The 16192-nt window shown below is 33.1% G+C and overlaps 1 protein-coding gene across 1 annotated transcript; it reads right to left on the reverse strand.

Moving 5' to 3' along the window:
- Nucleotides 1–586: 586 nt before the first annotated feature.
- Nucleotides 587–5349, reverse strand: LOC113697288 (UDP-URONIC ACID TRANSPORTER 1-like). The gene is made up of 4 exons (XM_072055464.1): nucleotides 4591–5349; nucleotides 2605–2708; nucleotides 1766–1994; nucleotides 587–950 (listed from the first exon to the last, which is right to left on the reverse strand). Exons 1-4 carry the CDS (start codon nucleotides 5056–5058, stop codon nucleotides 804–806), a joined length of 948 nt encoding a protein of 315 aa, XP_071911565.1. The 5' UTR covers nucleotides 5059–5349; the 3' UTR covers nucleotides 587–803.
- Nucleotides 5350–16192: the final 10843 nt, after the last annotated feature.

Raw genomic sequence — 16192 nt, forward strand, 5'->3', positions numbered from 1 at the left:
ATCAGAGGCTTGCACTACTCTTTAGAAGGTTCTATTGCATATTTAGAAAGGCACAAACATTATATCTGGCAAGTTAGGGATGAGCAAAGGAACACAGCCTTGTTCTGAAGTCAAGAAATCTTGCAAGTATATTATTTATTAATTAGCTGGAGTGAGGAAACGATTTTTGAACTGGTAAGTAGCTCGAAAGGGTCGTGTTGGATGCCGCCATGGAAAAATTTAACGTCTTCGTCTCTGTCTGTTCCTTGGCCAGTTGAGCAAAAAATTCCCCTCTCTGCAGAAGCAGATTTAACAGCTTCCTTCACCATCTGAAACTGCATTGGATTAGGCTTTAGCCTCTTTCCTAGTTTTTCCATGAAGGATTTCCTCAATTCCTTTTGCATGTGAAAATCACCTCTCCGTTATGAAAAATCAGAGGGTAAGATTTCCTTATTGGCTCCAAAGAAGCATAATCATTTAACGGTCTAAAGCCCTTAGCGAAAAGCTTACATCCAAAGGCAGGGCAAGATGCGGAGGAGGACAAGCAATGGATCAAAGCTCCAAAAGTGCAGGCAGTTGAAGTAATTAGATAGGTACAGGCACAAAGTTATAGAGAAAAAACAAGTTGTTAATGTTCCTCTGAATAATGGCAAATGTATGGTATAATTCACTATATCATGTATGAATTTCTATGACAAAAAGGGTACAAAGAAATAATCTCTCCCTGACATTGTAAAGAATAAGTCCCAAATGTAGTAACTCTTGAACCTTCTCAGAGTATCAGAAGTATGAAGCCGCATTTGACAAGATATCTCCGGTGCACATCATTTGTATCTCCGCTTTGCTTCTCCATAAGCAACAACCCCCATAACAGTCATCGTATAGCCAGCAAGGCCAGTGAAGGTTACAGGATTGCGGAAAATAAGAATTGAGATAACCACTGCAACAGCGCCTTTCGCATTGCCTAATACCTGACAAAGTTCAGAAGATCATAATAGGACCAGAATAGCTGGAGCCATACATGCATGAACATTTGCTTCTTAGAGTCTGTGGCATAGATCCCCGAAAGACCATAGTCATTATGTTTTTAACACAGGAAGCAGGTACCCTGCAATTATGTCTTCTCATTTAACACAGTAATATTTACTTACTCAGTGGTAGCATCATTAACCCTACTTTGCCCCAGCCCCAGCGCAATATGCTTTTTCTTTTACAGTCCATGCCTCTTACTAAGCTGCTACAGAAGAAAGCATTTTGCCAACTTTCCAAGCAGCATCGATTGTCCAGTCTATGTTTTGTTTTCTTCTATTGGTTTTGAGCAGTTACTGCTTGAAAGTTATCGCAGTGTCACTTTATCATATGCTATAGAGTTAATGGCCTACCATGCCCCAGGAGATACAACCAGGTTTGCACCTACATAAGAAATTGAAAAACCCAAAACCAAAGCTGTTCCAATTTAATGAAACAACCATATGAAGGTTCAATAAAAGCACTAAATCAGCCCTAAGGAGCACCAGCCTCAAAAAAGTGAAGTGTCCATGGGGGGGTAAGAGAATAAGAAAAGCTCAAGTAGAAAAGAAAGAAAAGCATGACTATTCATGACATTTATATCATGACATGGGTATTGAGGATTAGATGATTATGACAATATTATTTGGCCAAAACTCAAGCAAGATAAATATTCTTCCAGTAAATTTTATATCAAGTGCATCTACTAGACAAAGCAACCCCATCTACAAACTTGCACATCCATAGGCACACCCACAAAGAAATACACGAAACCAACCTGGAGCGTTAGTGCACTTGTATGCTTAGTCACCAAGAAATTGCATAGGTTGGCTCCATAGGCCATTGCGGAATTGAGCAAAAGAAGTATCGTCATGTATCTATGCTCTATCCCAAGTGATACTGTAACTTCCAAGACATTTGGCTCCATTATGATTGCTGCAGGCAATAAAACTACAAGAGCAATTGGGGACATATAAAGGAGCAAATTCATGGAGTTTAATTTCTCCCTGAAACAACAATGGATAAATGTATCAAAGTAAAATCAAAATATTAATTGAGGGCTGAAAAGTGCAATGCACAACTTGGACTAGAAATCAAAGCAGTATGCTCACAAATGGCAAACAATTTAAAGAAATCCACAGAAGAAATTTTAGATTTCCAGGTCCAACTAGTAGTTCTTCGGAGGATTTGCATAAATGTGAACCAATCTCTCACTGTACCAAACCATAGTGGGTACATGCGGAGACAAAATGTGCATTAACAGTTCCGGCACAATATGCAAGATGATTTTTAGTTGGTTTATGATTGAAAAGAGAGGAAACCAAAAATAAAATCAAAGACATGCATAGCATACAGTAACAAGTTGAAAATGAAGGCAAACAAGGAGAGCAAGAATTGCTTCCACAATAAGCATAAAGGTGTAATCTCATTGCAGCAAACTCCTTTTGTGGGAAGACTATGCTTACATGTCAATCTACATAGTTTTGCATATATTTCTCATTCAGGACAACACTTGCCTTTTGTTTTTCTCACAATATTAAGGAATTGTTAACCATTGTTTGCACATTGCCAACAAAAAGCTGGCAGGTGAAGTACCAAATGCAGCAAATGTCTTACCCTTCTGAAGAAAGAAGTATGCCTTGAAGAACAGACTTAAATGCTCTAGCAGCAGTTGCACCAATGCACATAATAAATCCAAATAAATGGAACATTGGCTCTCCCTGTAACCATATAGCATAGTTTTAGTTCCACAAATTCTGAAAACACGATCAACAAGTCACCAAATTCCAGTTTTAGAAGACAAAGAATTCGGTAGATCCTAATGTATTTTAGAACAGATTGGAAAATTTATAAAGAAAACTGATAGATCTATTTACTTGCTCTGTCATCCATTTCAATCGTGCTTAGGAGACATGTAATGGGTGATAAAGAAAGTATGTAGGACTTGAACCAGAATATTGACATAAAAATTGAGACAATAAAACAGCACAACTTATATGCCAGATACAAATGGAAAAGCACTTTTCATTAGCCATACCACTCTGGTTCTCAGCTTCAATCAGTATATAAGATATGAGGGAATATATATCCATCTTCACTAGTTGAATTTAAAGCATGACTCACGCACAGCACAAGACTGTTCCTAACGCATTGGCTCCTTTTTTTTTTTAACCCCATTGTTTTTAGCTCTGTTCCATAACTATTCAGACCTGAAATGCCTCTTTAAATATGTTTAATGCTGCACTTATTTCTTTCAAGTTTGAAACTTTTGCTTCAGCATTTTATTAGAAAATGAAGCATTTCTTTGGAGGGTTATTAGACAAATAAACCTTTGATATGTTCCCCACCAACAGGGAAAAACTTCATCTTGAGTGTGTAGGAAGTACCAAGGTTTTTGAAATACCCTATGGCCTGAGTGCAGTGCTTCAGACTCTAAACTTGCTTTTCGATCCCCTAATTCATTCTGACAGTTCACCCCAATCTTTCACCTACACTTTCGGATGTTGAACTTAGTCCTCAAGAATGATAACATGCATTTGACATTGACTTCCTTAAAGGTTCTTCTCATTCACATGCACAAGCAACACAACACAACCATGTGACATGACACTTACCACAACTAAAGGAAAGCTATCTTTGCTTCATTTCAAAGCCTCCCTCCAGCCCAAAAATTGATCCTAAGGAAAATGTACATATGCATGCAAAGTTGCAAATCTCAAGAAGCACTGCACATGATCCAATGAATCACACATATAATCAGCAAGTTGCATAAATATAAACTGAAGAAATGCCAGGCATGACCCAATGCTTGTACACATAACCAGAAACTACATAATCATAATCTCAAGAACGCAGTCACATGATCCAATACTTTTAGAACCTGAACGTGACCAGAAAATTTCTGATCACATAACTTTGAGTCAGATGCGTTCTTGATTCAATTTATTCATATAGAATTACCTAAACACGTTCACAAAGTTAAGTAAAACCTAGATAAAATCTTGTATTTCCACTCAATAATTATTAGCATTTAGCCTAGAAGTCCTCAGAAATAGTAGTATTCTAGACTTGCATAAACTTATACTCTTAAAGAGTGCTGGCATACATCAGACATTGACTTTTTGAGGTCTCTAGTACTCCACATGCATAAGAAGCAAAATAATACAGCCTTCCAAGTCCACTAATTTAGTATTTGATTAAAGGCCCAAAACTTCTACAACGCAATGGGAAAAAAAAAGTAATCTTTATTTCAAATTGAAGAAACACATGCCCGCAAAATAAGCAACTAATATACAGTAGCAAAACTAACAAAATCTCAGATCTGATCTTCCAATGTTAAATTGGCATCCACAGGAAACGACCTTAAAAACAAACAAACAAACAAACAATTTAAATAGCCGAAGTTGAGCTCCAGATCAGCAGCAAATCAACGAAATATACAAACCCACCCAAAAGATCAAAATTTTTCTGCATTAGGAAAGCACAAATCACAGTGCAATTAATTCAGATAATTAAAAAAGAAAGATACCATGAAAATAAAATCCTTCAAAAATGGATCTTAAATGCCGAAAAAAAAAATATTAAAGCGAAAATTTAACATACCCCACTGGCAATGACAACCCCACCGACGACAGGAACAAGACAGAGATAGGTAATCCAAGCTTCCCTTTTGAGGGTCATGAGATAAGCAAACAAAGCTGTGAAAAACGGTGTCGTGGCACCCACAGCTTGATTGAACGACACTGGTAAATACTTGAGAGAAATGTTGCCACCCACAACAGAGGCACAAAACACAATGCTGAGAGTTGCAATTCTGAGGAATTGGGACATTGATTTGATCCTCTGAAATGGGACAATTTTCAAGAAAACAATGGAGACATAACTGAGGAGTGCACAGGCTGCCATGTGGCACATTGTCAGGAAGACTGGGAAGGCAAAATGATAATTTGAGAGCAAGAATTTGTTAAGGAGAATGACTCCTATGTTACTCGAGTACCATAGGATAATGAGTGTTGTAATGAATAAAGCTTGCTTCTTTGATGCTGCTGCTGAGGCTGATGATGATGACATTTTCTGATCTGGGCTGGGATTATTTTATCATATGAAATTCAAGGATTTCTTTTTTCCTCTCTTCTCGTATGGGGAAAGGCGAAGGAGAAGATTGAGGTGGAAGCGGTGGAAGAGGTGAAAGTTTTCTCTTTTCTGGGGTTTTTTTTTTTTTGGTGGGCAAATATTTCTAAGCTGCTATCACCCTGTTATTTTTGGCCTTGGTTTGGTATGCTGCCATTAAGGGGTGTATCCTCACAGTATCAATGTGATGGTGCCATGCTTAGGGGGTGCTGTTTGTGTTTTGTTGTGACTGAGCAACTGTTTGTGTGTTTTGTGTGTGATTTTATAGGTGTCATGTTGGGAGTGAAAAGTAGGATTTCTTTAAAAACAAAAAACAAAGGAGAAATCAAAACACTTCTTTTAATTGATTTGTCTAACGGGTGCTCTATTAAGATATATTTTAGGTATTATATTTTAAAAAATAAATATAAGAAGAGGTAGGCAAAATTAAATAAAAATTATATATAAATGCAAGAGATGCTAATGATTGTTAATATATATATATATATATATATATATATGGTAAGTTAGATAAATATTAAATGTGTTACTGAGGGCTCTAAGAATACCCGTTAGAAAAATTCTTTTTTTATAATGTTTTTGCAATTTGCACTGTGGTCTGAAATAGGGATAGAGGGAAATCCAATTATCAAGTATGGGAAATCCAATTACCATTGAATTCAAATCCAAGGGACACCAAATCCTTATTGTACGAGTGAAATGAAACAATCTTGATTTTTTTTCCTTTTCTTTTCCTTATACATAGTACAAATAACAGTAACAGGAACTAATTAATTTGGCAGATACTTTGTTGTTGATTTAATGCTCATTGTAATGCATTAACTACTCGCTTTCTTTGATACTGCACACGAGATATTATTGCATTTTAGAACTCCATCTCTATTTCATGGTAAAGCAAAGGAAATTACTTCATTATAGGAAGGGTTTTTTTAATGGTTGCCTTCATTACTACATTTAAAATCCACGTAACTTACCATGTATATATATGCATATTAATAATATTACCCTCCCTTGCATTAATATATTTTTTCGATTTAAGCTTTTCTATCTTTCCTTGTAGTTATTTATCTTCTCTAATTAATTTTATATTTTCAAAAATATGATGCCAGAAATATATCTTAACAGGTGCCCAATACCCTCATAACAAAATAAGTTTCTTCAAACAGTTTGTTAAAAAAAAAGTTCATGATATGTATTTTCTACCATTAATGCAAATCTCATGAATAAAAAAATTATGATGATTATATTATATAAAAAAAAGATTTTTTTTTCCTAGATAAAATGTACTTCAATTGCTAGATTTTTAGAAATATAAGATTAATTAGAAAAAAAATATAAGAATAATCCATAGCCTAATGTGTGTTCTTCGAGTCATTTGAAATTTTAAATTCTACAATAAATTACAATAAAATTTTGAATAAACATCCAAAAAAACTCAAAGGGCCTTTAATTGAACTCCTTCATTGAACACTCCCCACCGGAAACTACGTGGAAATGACAAAAAAGGTCATGTACGTAATTTACCAAGAGAGACACTTGTGTCCTTCACCAAATATAACTTTTTTACTATTTCAAATTGCATCATTGCCGAAGTAAAATCGAAACAAGTAAAATTTTATGGGCCACTGATAGTAACAAAACTTGGACAAACCCATAATTCCGTAAGGGATATTAATAAACATTGCAGGCCTCCATTAATTTAACCTTTCACTTCTTCATGCTCAAAGAAGATCCACCTCTTGTTTATTGGAATCTAGACTCGTCATCATCATGTTCTTAGTGGTCCAAATAAGTTTAATTTTAATTTGGATGAATAGGAATGATTACGAAATATAAATGATAATTTAAAAAAATTGATTATGTTTTTGCACGTTATTATCTTAGTGTGTGCTTCGATTTTTCTTAGTGCCTTTATTTGTTGTTTTCTGGCCTACGATATATGGCGCAATTGATAATGACAATTATATAAGACACAGAGGAGCATACTTTGGTTTTGGTTGCAAATTGCAAACCTAAACCTTAACTTGAAGGATTAATTTTTTATACACTGATAGTGTATACACGTTCACCATTAGATGCATGACACATAAATCGAATTTGAATTTGAAACTCAAATTTTACATATGTGTTGCATATCCAACCGTGATAATGTATGCAGAGATAAGATTTTCTCTGACTTAAATTATTTAGCCAGAAAATTTGAAAAAAAAATGTTTCTGGCTCAATGCACTTAGACTCTTAGAAATTTAGTCTCCAATCTTTTAAAATTGACAAAATTTGTTCCTTTGGTTAGAACAACATAGCACATGAGGACAATTGAGGGCTCCTAAAACTAGATTCTCATAAATACTTAGATGCCAAAATTTGATTTGTGAGAGATACAATTGAACAAGGAATAATATATACGAAACCAGAGGTTTTAATTCTTCTTGAATTTAACCGTATCGAAATCCCAAATTCGAAGAACATATTTGTGTTCTCACTATGCAACTTTTATAAGGATTGAGTAGAAAGAGCAATAATTGTCTCCTCTCTAATCTTGATTATTACCTCATTTGTGGTTCTGTCCATAGTCAAAACTCATATATCTAAAAATGACCAGTTCTATTGATCTGCGAAGGGGCTATTTAGTCTAATTGCAGAAAACTGGGGGCGAACCTAAACGAAGAGACATGAAATGGCCCATAACAACATAATGATTTGTAGGATTGAAGCATAAGAAAAACTTATCATAAGACCCTGCATTGTTTTTTCCACTTCTTTTTTTTTTATTTTTCAACTTTTGTAATAATGATGCACTTTTTCTTCATAGATAGGAATCAATTGAAGCAGAAACTCTCCACCCTTGTTTTAGGAACCATATGCTGCGATAGATAAGCGCAGCCTACTCAGACGAATAATGAGGTAAAGTTATTTTTCTTTTTCTTTTTCCAAATGAGGTAAAAGTTAGAAATGAATAAAATGTATATATTCCAGATTTTAATTTGTACTGTAATCTTTCTTCCGATCAACAACTTAGGGTTTGTTTGGTTCACAGACTGGATGAGATGGAATAATTCATTCTCGGATTATTAATTCTGGGTTACGTCATCCTGGGATTGATAATCCAAATTATCTAGTGTTTGGTTAGTTTAGATTGAATAGGATATATTAGAAAATAATCCTATCCTGTGTTTGGTTGGAGATAGGATTACCATTTTAATGACTAAAATGTCCCTTAATTTGTAGGATCATTTTAATAAAATAATTTAATAATTTATAACTTTTATTAAAATAAAGTAATTTAAAACTGTAGAATTATAAAGTAAATCAAGGTTTTGATATATAAAAATTTGCATGCACTCAAACTCATCCCATTTAGGCCCTTAAAAATAGGTTTTAACATATAGTTTTTGAATCTAAATTTGAAATTCAATTAAATAATTGGCCAAATTTTGGCTAAATTTTGGTTAAATTGAATAAAAGTTAATCCATTTTAAGAGTTTTAAATGAGTCAAGCTCAAGTCAATGTAGAAGATTTTTCTTTGAAGTAAGTTTGGGCTTATTGAAACACTTATTTGCAAAGCCTAATTGATAAGGTTATGTATTTATATAGAATTTGGTTGAGAAAATAAGGTTAGTAAGGGCAATTTAGTCCAAGATCAATATAGTCCTTTTATTATGATATAAATAGGGGTAAATTAGCTAAAAATTCAAATTAATTAATAGGACTAAATTTTTCAAAAAATTTAAAATAATGAAAATGGACAAAATAGTTCAAAAATTTTAATATAATTAGTAGGGGCAAACTAGTCCATTTATTAATGTATTTTTATGTAAGAGAATGGTTATATAATATTCAGTATAAATTTGTATAATTCATAAGGGCAAATTAGTTCAAATATTTTTATGTTGGTAGTAGGGGCAAATTAGTCAAAAAGCTTTAAATTAATTAGTAGGGGCAAATTAGTCCATTTATATTATATTATTGAATGAAGGTAAAGTTATATAATTATAAGAGTATGAATTTATACTATTTGTAAGGATAAATTAGTTTAAATTTTTATTATCCTATCTTTTAGTTATTCCGGGATGACTAATACCACCTCCTCCATGGGATCTTTTTATCCCATGAATGAGGGATTAATTTGGTTAATTAGGATGTGTCATCCTATATGTAAAAAACAACCAAACATGAGATGACACAAGATAATTAATCCAATCATATGTCATCCTATGAACCAAATGGACCCTTAAGGAATTGGTCTCATTTACTCTGCACATTGATTTATAATTTTATATAACCCTAATCAGGATAATGAGCTTTTTCTTACAACTAACAAACTTGGCTTTTAAGTCTCCTAAATCTTTCTTTCTTGCAGTTGTGGACTTTTGCTCTCAGGTTGGCAAAGTCTCATTTCGTGAAGATCTCCATACTGTACTAAACTTTGCAAAGTTCGTCAAGGACCCAAAAGAACTTTTTTGTAAATACAGGGAGCATTTTATAACTTTTCATATGTGAGGAACCAAAAAAGGACTTGTTACAAATGTGAGCGACAATTTCACCAATTTTCCCCTGAATTAATTCAGTCCCATGAATTTGATTCTCCCCCAACTGAACTGCTAGACGTGAAATTTGAACTCTAGTACAAAATTCGAATCTTGAATTTGATTCTCCCCCAATTGCCAGATATGGAATTTGAACCTAGGCATATAATTCGAATCTCGAATCTGATAACAGAAAAGATTCAATAGAAAGATTTTAAGAATCTTCCTCTAACCAATGGACCACCCAATGATTATTTGATTTCAGTTATCAAAAGTATTATTATTATTATTTTTTTTTTTTTTTGCTGACGGAGTGAGTGTCCGAGTCAATCCTTACGGGGCCCGACTAATCCCACTCCGACCCGGGAAGAGAGGCCCCATCCCCTCCGAATACGTTAACCACGGGACTCGAACCCTTGTGGGGAAGCTGGACAATGGTTTTAAAAAAGAAACCGTGAGCAAACGAGCTGACCCATGAGGGGCAGTATTATTTGATTGCTTATTCAATTATATCAAGTTTTTCATTATATGTAGTGAATTCTTGTGCAAGTGTAAAGCGAAAAAGATTTTTCATACATTTTCAATGTGCACACACCCTCGACATAAGGGTTGGGAATGAATAATGATATCCATACCAATTGTTTTAATGACCCATAAGAATCCTTCCATAAGAGTGAAAAAGGAATACCTGCCCACAATCATTCCCTACTTGTGATTTGATTTTCATATTAATTATCTCATTAATAAACCCTATACTTTTTTTTTGGGGGGGTTGGGGAGAGGGGCGGGCGTACACTTCCAAATAATAATAATACAAGTTGGCATTCTGATTCCCATTCCGCTCTCTATCCGGGCATGCGAACCGAACAGCCCTCATCTGTTTTCCACTGCCATGCTCAATTGGTCATTTTGGTCGGTACATCACTACAGCTTTCCAAGAGCCAGTGGCTGGAATTTCATAACGACTATTAAGTCAATGGGTCATATCATTACATCGTATCGCGAATTTCCGTCAAATAAGATGGGCAATATGATTAAACTTCGTTAACATTAAAACGGTTTGTTTAGTGGTTATCCATTGACGGTTGTTAAGATATATTTCAAATACTAGACTTTTAGAAATGTAAAATTGATTTAAAAAATTATATAAATATAAGAAAAGATAATAATTATTAGCATACATATATCCAAAAGGTTAGTTGAGTGAAATTTAAATATGTTAATAAATGTTATTGGACACCCGTTAAAAAATATCAAACTAAAATTAATGGTGAAAAAAAGTGGATATGAATTTCCAAATAACACTATCTATAATTTAGTTGGGTTTGTCCCCTTCCTTATAGTATAGGAGTAGGAATAAATACATAAGTAAATGGTTGACGCTTGATAGAGAAAATTCCTGAATGACACTATTTATATCTTCCCTGTTTTCCTTGCGCAAACTACGATTATCTTTTCAGGTACCTCCGATCTACTTGAAAACGTTTTTGACAAAAATGGGTTGATGAAGAAAGGTGAAGACTTATACGAAGAACTTTGAAATTTGGAGACTAAATAGAAAAGTTTTGATAAGGTAGGTGACATACCTAATAATCCTATATGACCAATTGCTAAACATGAAATTCAAACTCGAACCCTGCTGCCTAACAGTCAAACATGGTTGGAATTCTAAATTTGATTCTCTCCCAACTGCCAACATAGAATCTAAACCTTAGCACATAATTCGAATGTGAACCTGACAGCAAAAAACATTCAAGGGAAAGATTTTAAGAATCTTCCTCTAAGCAATGGACTACCCAATGGTTATTTGATTTTACTTATCAAAAGTATTATTTGATTGTTTATTTGATTATATCAAGTTTTTCATTATATGTAGTGTATTCATGTGCAAGTGTAAAAGCGAAAAAGAATTTTCATACCTTTTCTACGTGCACGCACCCTCAACACAAGGGTTGAGAATGAATAATGCTACCCGTACCAATTGTTTTAATGACCTATAATAATCCTTCCATAAAAGTGAAAAAGTTAATACTTGCCTACAATCATTTCCTACTTGTGATTTGATTTCATATTAAATCTCGTTAATAAATCTCATACTAGTTGTTTTTTCCTTTTGGGGGAGGGGGGGGGGTACACTTGCAAATTATAATAAAATACAAATTGGCTTTTCTTATTCTTGAATGACACTATTTATATCTTTCCTGTTTTCCTTGCGCAGACTATGATTATCTGTTCAGGTATCTTCAATTTACTTGAAAACATTTTTGACTAAATTGGGTTGATGATGAAAGATGAAGACTTATAGGAAGAACTTTCACAAAAAGAGGACTAAATAGAAAAGTCTTGGCAAGGTAGGTGACATACCTAATAATAGTATATGACCGACTGCTAAACATGGAATTCGAACTCGAAGCCTGGTATAGAATTCAAATCTTGAATTTGATTCTCCTCTTACTGACATACATGGCTCGAATCCTAAATTTGATTACTTTCTAACAGCCAACATGAAATCTAAGCCTTAGCATAGAATTCGAATCTCAAACCTAACAGCAGAAAAGATTTAAGGAAAAGATTTTAAGAATCTTTCTCTGACCAGTGGATCACCCAATAGTTATTTGATTTTTGTTATCAAAAGTATTATTTGATTGCTTATTCGATTATATCAAGTTTTTCATTATATGTAGTGTATTCATGTGCAATTGTAAAGCAAAAAAGATTTTTCATACCTTCTCTACATGCAGGCACCCTCAATACAGGGGTTGAGAATGAATAATGACACCCATACCAATTGTTTTAATGACCCGGAATAATCCTTCCGTAGGAGTGAAAAAGTTAATACTTGCCCACAATCATTCCCTACTTGTGATTTGATTTTCATATTAAATCTAATTAATAAACCCCATACTAGTTGTTTTTTTTTTTCTTTTTTTTTTTTGTTGGAGTGGGGGGGATACACTTGCAAATAATAATAAGGGGAAAGAGTCCAATAGCCCTCCAACTCTTTCCCAAATAAAGTTATAACCCTTCAACAATTAATGTTAAAATTTTGGCCCTCGATCTAATAAAATAGTATATTCGTGACTCTTCTGTCAAACCCAACAGTTAAAATTGACGGAAAGTATCATCTCGTGAGATGCGCGACCAATATCAAGGACATTATAGTCTCTGAACAAAGAAATGATTTTTCCCTCCAACAATTTCCATCCCTTTTGCTCCAAAACCCTAGCACCAGCTAAAGAAACAGGACACAATGATAGCATCCCAGTTGAAGATGATGTAGATGAGCCTGGAGACTGCTGGGGTTGGGCTTGCTGCTGTTGATCCGGGCGTCTTCTCTGTACATAGTATCCTCCACTAGGAGCAGATGGAACTGAATTGGTACCAGCAGAATTTGGGGATTGAGACTGCATACAAGGATTTGAGAAAAAGAGTTGAGCTTGCTGCAAGTTCTTTGTTAGTTGCTGCTATTGTTGCTGCTGCTACTGATGCTGCATTTGAGGTTTGGGTCCACTGGTGGAAGTATTACAGCGATGTGAGTGCTTTCAAGAATAGATGGCACATTCCTCCCACCAACAAGAGGTGATTTCTGGCCGGTGCCGATAAAGAAGCTTGGCCTGTTTTACCACTAGCAGAGGCCGATGAAGTGGCTCTTGGGCTTCCACTAGCACCCTTCGAGATTGTTGAAGTTGAAGGCGACCCAACCATCATAGGAGAGGCAAGGGACTAATTAGTGGTGAAAAAGGGGTGGAAATTGTTGGAGAAAAAATCAGTGATGAAAGTATTTTTACTTTTCTTTGTTTAGAGACTATAATGCCCTTGATATTTGGTCTTACATCTCACGAGATGATGCTTCCCGTCAATTTTAACGGTTGGGTTTGACAGAAGGACCATAAATATACTATTTTATTAGATCGAGAGCCAAAACTTTAACATTAATTGTTAGAGGATTAAAATTTTACTTAGAAAAGAGTTGGAGGGCCATCGGGACTCTTTCCCCTAATAATAATAATAATACAAATTGGCTTTCTTATTCCCATTCCGCTCTCTATTCGGGGATGCGGGCCAAACAGTCCTCATCTGTTTCACACTACCACGCTCAATGGGTCATTTTGGTCGGTACAACTGTCCAATTATTCCTATCCTTTTCCTAATTAGTCCAAACTGACCGAGTTATTCCAAGAGCTAGTGGCTGACAGGAATTCCACAACGAGTTTAAGTCAATGTGTCATTATCAACACATCATGTCGTGAATTTCCGTCAACTAAGATGGGCAATGAGATTAAACTTCATCAAAACTAAAACGGTTTATTGAACGACTGTCCATTGATGCTCGCTAAGATGAACTTCAGAATACTCTATTTCCCCCTCATACCTTAGTTAAGAAACACACACACCGGATATAAACTAAACCCACGACCCAACCCAAAAGGCATATGCTGACTTATGGGTTGAGCCGCAGAATACTCTATTTGGATCCAGGAGTTTTTCAAAAACTAGTTTTTTAAAAATTTTACTCTAAAAGGTACTCTAAAAAATAGTTTAAATTATTTTTAATATTTAAAAAATATCTTAAAATATATTTTAAAAACTCTACTACTCTTAAATATTTCAAAATATTTTTAAAAATAACAAAAAATATACTCTAAAAACTCTATTACAATTTCAAAAACACCCCAAAAAACAGCTAACCCAAACGGATTTAGAAAGCTAAAATTAATTAAAAAAAGGAAATTTGTTCAAAATGTCCATCATATTTTATCAAAAAAATTTTTGTCTTACAGTTTTAAAATGTTAACTTTATATCCCTTACAAATTGACATTCACAAAATTTGATCTCAACTTAAGTTTTCAATGACTTTTTAACATGAATTTACCATATGACTCACATGCAATAATTTTTATGTACAAAAGAGTCAAATTTTACTCTTTTAGTAGCAAAAATAAATATAAATTGGATCAAATCATACTTTTTTAGGAAAAAAATAAATATAGTTCGCGTCATATATCAGTTTTTTAGGGGCAAAAGTGAATATGGATTGGGTCATTTATTTAAGGGATAATTTCAGAAAACTCCCCTGAGGTTTCTGACATTTACACTTACCTCCCCTGTGGTTTAAATAATTACACTGACCTCCCCTGAGGTTACTAATCTTTTACAAATTCAGTCCAAATGATTAAAATATTATTTTAGAGAGTGAAATTAGAATTTTGTACCTGATTTGTGCTTTGTGTTACATGTCCAATGAATGATAAAGTATTATAAATTAATTAACAATTAATAAACTTTAAGGAGCGTAATTTATAGGCAAATACGTATTACATATTTAAAGTATCAAATCTTTACGGGTATTTTACTTTCAAATATTTACTTTATTACAAATATTTATTCTCAAATACATATTTGTATTTACTCTCAAATATTTAATTTTTGTTAAACACAAAACCTACCAGTTTTTCTTCTGTAGAAATATTAATATAACACTTTTTCAATTTTAGTTATAAATATTTATGTATTAACATAAATTAAATGATTCAGGATAGAATATCCATAAAGAGCCAATACTTTACTCATGTAATGGAGGAAATCATAAAAAATTAATATTTTATGAGGCCATTTATTTTTTAAAAATATTTAATTTATATTAAATAGATAATCTACTGATTTTTTTTGCAAGAATATTACTGTAACACTTTTTAATTTTTAATTACAAATGTTAATATATTTATCATAAATTAAATATTTGAAAATAAAATATCTGTAAAGAGCCGATACTTTAAATAGGATATGCGTATTTGCCTATAAACTACACTATTTAAAGTAAGGAGTATAGTTTATTGATTTAAATTAAGGGGTGTAGTTTATTGATTTTTAAAGTAAGGAGTATAGTTTATTGATTTAAATTAAGGGGTGTAGTTTATTGATTTAAGTAAGGAGTGTAGTTTATAGGCAAATACGCATAACTTATTTAAAGTACCAGCTCTTTACAGGTATTTTTTTTTTAATATTTAATTTATAATAAACATATCAATATTTGTAATTAAAAATTAAAAGGTGTTACAATAATATTCTTGCAAAAAGAAAATCGATAGGTTATCTATTTAATATAAATTTAAATTTAAAAAAAAGAAAAAGAAATGGCCTATAAAATGTTAATTTTTTATGGCTTTCATCCATTACACGAGTAAAGTATTAGCTCTTTATGAGTATTTTATTCTGAATCATTTAATTTATGTTAAATACATAAATATTTGTGACTAAAATTGAAAAAATGTTATATTAATATTTCTACGGAAGAAAAACTGGTAGGTTTTGTATTTAACAAAAATTAAATATTTGAGAGTAAATACAATTCTGTATTTGAGAATAAATATTTGTGATAAAGTAAATGTTTGAAAGTAAAATACATGTAAAGATCTGGTACTTTAAATAGGCAATACGTATTTGCCTATAAACTACGCTCGTTAAAGTTTATTAATTGTTAATTAATTTGTAATACTTTGCCATTCATTGGACATGTGACACAAAGGACAAATCAGGTACAAAATT

The sequence above is a fragment of the Coffea arabica genome, chromosome 6e, assembly GCF_036785885.1.
Source record: "Coffea arabica cultivar ET-39 chromosome 6e, Coffea Arabica ET-39 HiFi, whole genome shotgun sequence".
NCBI classification, from domain to species: domain Eukaryota; kingdom Viridiplantae; phylum Streptophyta; class Magnoliopsida; order Gentianales; family Rubiaceae; genus Coffea; species Coffea arabica.